The sequence below is a fragment of the Gobius niger genome, assembly GCF_951799975.1.
Source record: "Gobius niger genome assembly, chromosome: 5".
NCBI classification, from domain to species: Eukaryota; Metazoa; Chordata; class Actinopteri; order Gobiiformes; family Gobiidae; genus Gobius; species Gobius niger.
In genome coordinates this window covers 24,665,866-24,674,395 of record NC_136856.1, presented here as the reverse complement: position 1 = coordinate 24,674,395, position 8,530 = coordinate 24,665,866, and the positions used below count along the sequence as shown (strand labels likewise).

The following is an 8,530-nucleotide window of genomic DNA, read 5'->3' as shown; positions in this document are numbered from 1 at the left end:
TTTTTCCACCACTGTCCACCGCACAAACATATGGAGACAGAGGGGGGTGAGACGCAGGACATCCAGACACCGGTCCTCAAGGCGGCTTGTGCTGTCCCATAAGTGGGTTCACTGCCTGCATGAGGTCAGACAAGAGAAAGCATAAGTGAGAATGACAAAATAATTTAAATATGTAAGTATGTAGTAGCATCATCTATTGGACAAAATGATAAAACCATAAACTAAATCATTATTATTGGGTGCAGCTAATAAAGTGCTTATGAGAAGTTTTCAAATTTTTCCTGATTATCACTTATTTTGATTGAATAATTGGCAGTATCAATCGCAGTTTTACACCAGTGAAGTGGCAATTTTATAAGTTGAAACAAATAAATAAAAGATTCCATGAGGCATTAAGAGAAGTGTTAGAGTTCCATTTTCAAGTATAGAGCTGAGAGTTGCTCATGGCCCCATGTACAGTATGATGCACAGGAACAGTTATGAATTTTTACCTCCACTCCAGTAACATCACCAAAACAATGTTAAAGAAGCAAATTGTGTCGAATATTTTCCAGTGAATGAAAAGTATAAACACTCCATTCCATTCATTTGTGAACTGAGGTCAAATAACAATGTAAACTGTCTAAATACACAACACTAAACCAGATTTTAAATGTTTTGCCTCTTCATATTTGGAAAAGTGCCCATTCCTTTTTGCAGTAGTTGCTGAAAAGTTTGAAAAGCTGCAGGTCTGACTCGTCATGTGCACTTTAAATTTTAAGTCGTGTAACATCCCTCAAAGCTGTTGGACTCTACCTTAAAAAAAAAAAGAAAAAACCTGTAAGTGCCCTTGAAGTGTCACTTTGTGAACCCCTTGGGCAGACACACAATCCAAAGGGATCTGGCTGCCGTTCCTCTGAAGAATATCTTTGTTTTACATCTCAGCCTTGAGACCTGGGACTTTCATCCAGAGAACTGCACAGGCCGGTCCAGAGGTAAACCACAAGGCCACGGTTTGTAAATGTTCAAAATACAGATGGCTTGATGCATTTTGTAAGGAGCACATGCCGTGAGCTCCCTGCTGCGTGTCGGATTCTGCGCCAATGTCTCCAAGCCGACAGACAAGGAAAACATAGAGGAGCGCCTATGAATTATCAGGCAAATACAAAATAAAAACACCATTTACTTCCAAATAAATCTATAAATCTACCGGGGATTTATGATTACAAAATTCCTCTTTTGAGATGGATGTGCTTGATATTCCAGCATTCAATTTCTCTTTAATATCTATAGCGCAGTCCGAAATATCTCTGTTCATAGTTGATAAAAAGTCCCCTTTTCTCACTTTTTGTCACCACTTTGTTGACAATCGGTATGTATATCTTATGGCCCTGTGGCTTGGTCATATTTTTAGTCATTAGCAATTACTTTGTATGTGGAAAAAGTGAATGTAAACCAAACAAATGAAAGCAATACCTGGCTGAGGAGCTTGTCATAGAGTTTGTTGGATGTTTCCATATGCGACTCCAGGTCAGTCATTGCGTCTTTGTCCCATGCTGTGATACAGCTTAAAAAAAAAAAAAGGAGGGTTGGTGAGGTTATTTACAGAATGTTGACTAATCATTTATGTTTGGCACAAAATATCTTATCGGGTTAAAATAAATTATTATGTTGAAATCATAAAAACCATACTTGTATTTTCAATTGTCAAAACATTCAGATGAACATGGCTGAATGCAGCTTTATGTAGTTTTATTATTATCTTTTTTATGTGAAGCGCTTAGGGCAGCCGAGGATGACCTTGTATTTTTAGTGAATTACTGAAGAGTAATCACGATGGGATTTTGAATAATAATAAAGCTATATTTTGTGGTTTCAGTAACAGACTGCAACTGTATATAATGAAATGGACATGATTTTAAAAGGTATGAATACTTCCTACCTCCCAGCTGTATACATTTTAGTGTAGCAAATATTTAATTAAAAATCATCAGTAAAGCTGTGTTTGTGAATATATGAAATATAGAAATGAACTATTCCTTAAAGATGCATGGTAAGGTTCAAAAACAGTTCCAACCCATTCAACGTCAGTGTAATCTATGGATGATTGACGTTTATAGGGATGGACTGGCTGAACCATGTGCCCACATCCTATCAATTATGCTGAGTGTGATGTATTTACACAACCTGTCGCAGCAGCGTGTTTCCTGCAGGGGGCAGCGTAGATCTGTGCTGGGAGCGCCATCATGTGCACTCTTCTTGTGTTTATGGACCTTCTTCTGAAGTTTTTTGACCTGATGCAATAATGTGTCCCTCTCCTCCATCAGACCATCTTTAAACCTGTTTGGTTAATCCATGATGTAAACACAGTAAGCACGACCTTCAAAGCATCAGTTTAAAGTGTGGTCTAAGTATAGCACAACAGCCCACCTCTTGACACAGCACATCCAGTATCTCTGCTGCTGACAGAGCCATTCAAACTGTTCAGCTGTGGCCTGGAGCTTCTTCAGGCTCCCCTCGTTCTCTACCCGGAGCTCTCGCACCTAACACAGAATAACAGTGACCGGATGTCACCAAGGCAGTGACAGGAGTGATGCTACCAAGTTCAAATAAAGATCACAAAGTCGTCAGACTACAGTAGACTTACATTTACTTAGTAAACTACTAAGTGATATTTGTCTGACTGGCATTTAAAATGCTCATGACAAGACAACATACGCTATAGACTATTACAGTATGTTTCACTTGAACATAGTTAATACAATTATATTTGAAGAAAAGTTTATTTTTGCTTAATTATTGGAAGTGGGCAAAGGATATGGCAAAAACAGAAGTAAACTTTCCATAACACTGTACAACCAATACTATGCTGTTGTGGGCCATGACCAGGTCCAGCTACATCCTTTGAATTGGGAATCCGCCCACTTCCTATGTCACTTATGTTTGAAGAATAAAATTAAAAAATTCCACTTTCCTTCATAAAATTGCCACTTTACTGTTATTAACCTCTTGACTCCCACCTGATCCAAGCACATTTTCTCCCCTTTGGCTTTACCCAAATCTAAAAGCTTCCTGGAAATAAATTGTCAAAATAGCAACAAAATAGTTGATTTTCAACTGAAGAGCAACAAAAACTTGACAAAACAGAAACAAAAATGTGTGATGAAAATGCAACAAAAAAGAAACAAAATAACAACAGCAAAGTGACAAAAATGAAACATAAAAAGTGACAAAAATGCAACAAAAACAATGAGTTTTTTTGTTTTATTTTTACGTGACGACACAAGGAAAAAGATCCGTTTAGATCAATTTGGTAGGTCTTTGCTTTCAAATGAGGCCTACAGGCTGTAACCTTTTAGATTTGGGTACAGCTGAACTTGGGAAAATGCACTTGGTTTAGGCGGGGGTTAAGAGGTTAAACCATGATTACTACATCAACAGTAGTTGCACCTGTGCAACCACAAATATAATCTCAGTCTGAGTACATGAGTACCATTAACAGCTCAACAAAAATGTTAATAATGTTATTCAGCAAAATGTTATACTGAGCTAACAATATAGAATTCTTATTAAGATAGAAAAAAAGGAGAAAGAATGTGTGTCATAGATACTTGTCTCTGATGAGTGCTGCGTAACTGCTTCAGCTCCTGCGCCAGAGTCTCATTGGTCTCCTTTAACTCCTCCAGCTGCACGGTTTTACTGCAGTCAGAGAGTGAAATTAACTTATAAGATTTTAAGACCCTAAGGAACCACACAGATACATGAAAGCAATGGGTTTGTCACGAAAAGTTCAACTAATGCCTCTTGAAAGGCTGTCTAAACTACAGTAGGTTTTCAGCTGACCTGTGCATCTCCACCTGAAGTCGCTCTGTGAGAGACAGTCTGCGCTTGGTCTCATTGTTCAGCTCTGCCTCCAGGCTTTCGGCCAGGCTCGCTCTGTGATGGGCCTCAGCGTGCAGCTCCTCCACCAGGCCCTGTAGCCTCAGCTCGGAGCTCTGGAGAGACAGCAGCTCTGATCCTACTTGTCGCAGCAGTTCTCCATCCCGGGAATTTTCCTCTGCCAGAAGGACCAGGCGCTGCTGCAGAAGCTCCACCACGTCCTGGTAAAGACGTAGACATCAGGGCTTACGTGAGGACCACTTAAATGATCAAACATCTATGTATCCTTGTGTGGTGATGTGAGTAACTTGTGGTAGTGGTGTTCCTGTGCGCGCCACTAGGGGCGCACTATAAAAGGCCTCGGGTTAGTGTTGCTTGCCCTCTGACCTTGTGTATCTCCTGCTGCCTGTTGTACCCGGTGCTGGCGCTGGTGTGCTCTGTCCGACAGGTAGATATCTCTGCAGCATTTATTTAAAATTCATCCTTTACGCTCGCCCTGATTAGTGTTTCCGCGTGTTAGTGTTGCTGTGGGTCCCTTCACGGGAGCGCGTCATGGCGCAACGCTGTAGCATCGCAGTAGATTGGGTGTGCGGTTCCCTGATGGTCCTGTTGATGAGCGTGTTCCCTGATACAGCGCACGAAAGGTGGCGCTAACTGGTATGTTTTCAACTCTAGCGGCGGGTAGCAAAGGCCACCACTGTATATAACTGTTAAATAATATGCATTCCTTTTTTAATAGGCGCAGGCAGTAGCACCAGCACTGCCCATCGCTGTCTTGTCTTCACTCTAAATGTCCGTGTCTTGATTTGGGTCTGTCCAGCGGTCGGCAGGGACTTGTTGGAGGACTCTTATCCTAAATGTGAAATCTGTATCTCATGGACTAAACATATGTGCTAAAGGTTTTAAATCAAGCATACTTCTGAAATGCAATGAAAGAAAAACATTTTGTAACAAATAAATTCTATTTAACCAATGGAACACTTGTGCCCTTTTTCAATGGAACTTATCTGTGTGTCTTAAAGCTAAGGTTAAAAACAAAAACCTCGCTCTGCTACATTCTGGCGTTGTCTATGGCAGGATCTATTGTAATATTTGGGCCTGTGTTCCATTTAGGTTGATTTTTGTTTTCTGGTTTTGTTTTGCAGCTATTGGTAGTAACATTCTCATGTGTTCAACAAACCTGTCTTTTCTAGCCTTGTTTTCATTTTGGTTGCTGTGTAGCAATTTGTGTTGTATATTTTGCATGCTTTTCTGCTCATTTATGTTTTAATGACAAGCATGGTAAGCTAAGGACATGGTTGATTGTATTTTCATTTGAGAAAGTGCCAATTCTGCTAATGGTTCTACTAGTTTTTGGTTGTAGACCAGAGAATAATGTTGTTTGCTCTGTGTTCCAAGACAAGACAGCGGTGGTGTAGCATAGACGCACCGGGCGGAGTTACACAAGGTCACTGCATTTTGGGTTCCTGCACGTGGTATCCTCCTGTGGGCTCATACCCCCAACAACAGCAGTAGTGGTAAGGTGAGATGGGGAAAGCCTCCCTTACATATTCTGTCGAGTGAAGCTGTTGTAAACCTATGGTCAGCGAGGACCAGTTGTGCAGCTGGTAACCCAAATTAGTTTTTAATGTAGTTACATATTTGGACAAGCCCCTTATGTAGCCTTCAGGGCAGCCTCATCTAGCCCTTAGGGGTGGTACGATGGGGAGGGTGGGGGTAGTCGTCCAATGTTAACTCGTTTTGGCTGGAGCAGCTGAATCTCTTTGGGAGACCAAGCTTGAGGGTACTATAGTGGGTCATAGGACCACACCCAAGTCAGCGTTGTGTCTGTTGCCCAAGACTGTTTTTACTGTGCGGAAATGAATGTATGGTCCATTCCAAGCGGACATTGGGCGTGTATGCTGTCGCGCGACAAGTGTTAGTGTTTATATCGTCGGGACGCCGATACAACTTCTGGGGGGTGAATGTGGTGATGTGAGTAACTTGTGGTAGTGGTGTTCCTGTGCGCGCCACTAGGGGCGCACTATAAAAGGCCTCGGGTTAGTGTTGCTTGCCCTCTGACCTTGTGTATCTCCTGCTGCCTGTTGTACCCGGTGCTGGCGCTGGTGTGCTCTGTCCGACAGGTAGATATCTCTGCAGCATTTATTTAAAATTCATCCTTTACGCTCGCCCTGATTAGTGTTTCCGCGTGTTAGTGTTGCTGTGGGTCCCTTCACGGGAGCGCGTCATGGCGCAACGCTGTAGCATCGCAGTAGATTGGGTGTGCGGTTCCCTGATGGTCCTGTTGATGAGCGTGTTCCCTGATACAGCGCACGAAAGGTGGCGCTAACTGGTATGTTTTCAACTCTAGCGGCGGGTAGCAAAGGCCACCACTGTATATAACTGTTAAATAATATGCATTCCTTTTTTAATAGGCGCAGGCAGTAGCACCAGCACTGCCCATCGCTGTCTTGTCTTCACTCTAAATGTCCGTGTCTTGATTTGGGTCTGTCCAGCGGTCGGCAGGGACTTGTTGGAGGACTCTTATCCTAAATGTGAAATCTGTATCTCATGGACTAAACATATGTGCTAAAGGTTTTAAATCAAGCATACTTCTGAAATGCAATGAAAGAAAAACATTTTGTAACAAATAAATTCTATTTAACCAATGGAACACTTGTGCCCTTTTTCAATGGAACTTATCTGTGTGTCTTAAAGCTAAGGTTAAAAACAAAAACCTCGCTCTGCTACACTTGTTCAGTCTGTGCACCACAGTTCTGATTATTGTCTACTGTCCATATACAGGAAGAAACAGGTCCTAACCTGACTGAGAGACTGAGTTTATGTGGAGAGAAGTGACTGTTGAGTCATGCTCTTTTAACAATTGAGGAAGCCAGAGTTACAACACAAGAAGAGTATGCATTGCGTTTGTCAACTAGATAAAGCAAAATTATAAATGTGTTTTAGCTTGTATTTATGCAGTTCAGTTTCTTTTGACATGTTTTTTCTGTAATGTTCAGACTAGCACGTATGCCACTTGATGACTGTAGTGTTGAGGCCAAATAGCATAAAGTGTTGTTTTCTGCCTGGTGTTTTGTATTGACACTCTTCTCCCTGCTACATGAGTGTTGTGCACACAGAGCTAACCCTCTGACCTGCTGCTGCTGCAGTCTGCTGATGAGCTGGTCCTGCTTCATCCTCAGCTCCATGTTCAGCTGCTCTTGTTGGAGCAGACGTGTGGTCACTGCCTCCAGGTCAGTCTGGAGTTTCCTCTCTCTGTCTCTGAACACCACAAAGTCTCTGTCCAGCATCGCTGCCACAAAGACAACAAGCTCAAGCGTTTTGTCCTTTTTATGGGTGAAGTAAGCATTACATCCAAAGACAAGTAGAAAGTCTTCTCATGTTTTACTACCCACATGCAAACTACTGGTGGTTGAGTAAATAATTCCAATTGAAAGCATGTGATGTGTCTGTAATGTGTGAATTCTGTTATTTGTAAGCATTTCTGTAAAAGAGTGATGAATTAATTTTATTCTTAAGAGAAATTATGCAAGTAAGTACTGTAAGTAAATAAGTAAGTACTGTGAGTAAGAGCTGTAAGTAAGTAAGTGCTTTATTTGTCATTGTACCTAACAAATGAAGCTTTGTTCCGACAAAATGCTTTTATTCCTGTTGTAGCATGGTGATTTGCAGTGTTAATATTTTACAAACAAACTCAAGAAAAGGATTTTACTTTGTTGAGCGACAGAAACCCATGCAGTAAAAGGTGATCTTTGAACCCAGCACACATGTCCACTAAAGAAGACCTAAAGCATGCTTACCTTTGTCATGTGCCAGACGGGTGCATTTTGCTGTCAAATACTGGATTTGGCTGTAGTCTTCGTCCCGGTGTGCTCTAAAGAACCTCCTCATGTTCTTAGGCGGCTGAAGTGAATATGTTTGAGCTCCTCTTGTGAAGGTTATGTGCCTCCTCCGCTCCTGAGGGCATGCGGGTGCGCTCCATATGGCCACACGGGACAGCTTGTGAAAGACTCCGGCAAAATGTCACTCCCCACGCGTGTGTGTGTGTGTGTGTGTGTGTGTGTGCCCTGCAGACCTAAGATATGAAGGGCAAGTTTAAGCATTAATCTGAGCTTCTGTTGTCTTAACACATCCATGTGCGCCTCAGAATTATGTTTTTTTTTTAGAATTCAGGGTTTAATGTGGAAAAGTCATCAATATAGATGTGACTTTATATTACACTCTTTTCATTTTTTCTCAATGCCTTGCCTTTTGAGGCATTAAAGCGCTGTGCCAAAGTGGGCATGTTGTATCTGGCTGCATAGCACCCTGAGGTGAAGTATTATTTAGGGCTTACTCCTTCCATAAAAATCATGATGTTAAAAAAAGAAAAACACTTAACTAGTATCAACAACAAGTGGCTTTTCTAGAGCTCTAAAAAAGATTGTAAGAAGGTTGAAAGTACTAGCAATAATCTCAAAAAATAATGATATTATTGCTAAGGGCGTTTCAACACCGCATGTTTCTCAGACGAGGGAAGGCATGTGATTTTGACATGAACTCCATGGCACTTTTTCAGGTCCACAAAAAAAAGGTTGTACTTCTGCTCATATGAATACACTAAATTAGTAACATGTCACAGTACTTAACTAAGTAGTGCAATGCATTATGTTTGTACACCATGTGGAGAATA

At 41.4% G+C, this 8,530-nt stretch overlaps 1 protein-coding gene across 1 annotated transcript; it reads right to left on the bottom strand.

The window, feature by feature from the left end:
* Positions 1 to 7,826, bottom strand: LOC306963378 (uncharacterized protein). Its single transcript, XM_079556926.1, has 8 exons — positions 7,659 to 7,826; positions 6,993 to 7,150; positions 3,823 to 4,079; positions 3,591 to 3,678; positions 2,410 to 2,522; positions 2,167 to 2,319; positions 1,456 to 1,546; positions 1 to 115 (listed from the first exon to the last, which is right to left on the bottom strand). Exons 1-8 carry the CDS (start codon positions 7,747 to 7,749, stop codon positions 77 to 79), a joined length of 990 nt encoding a protein of 329 aa, XP_079413052.1. The 5' UTR covers positions 7,750 to 7,826; the 3' UTR covers positions 1 to 76.
* Positions 7,827 to 8,530: the final 704 nt, after the last annotated feature.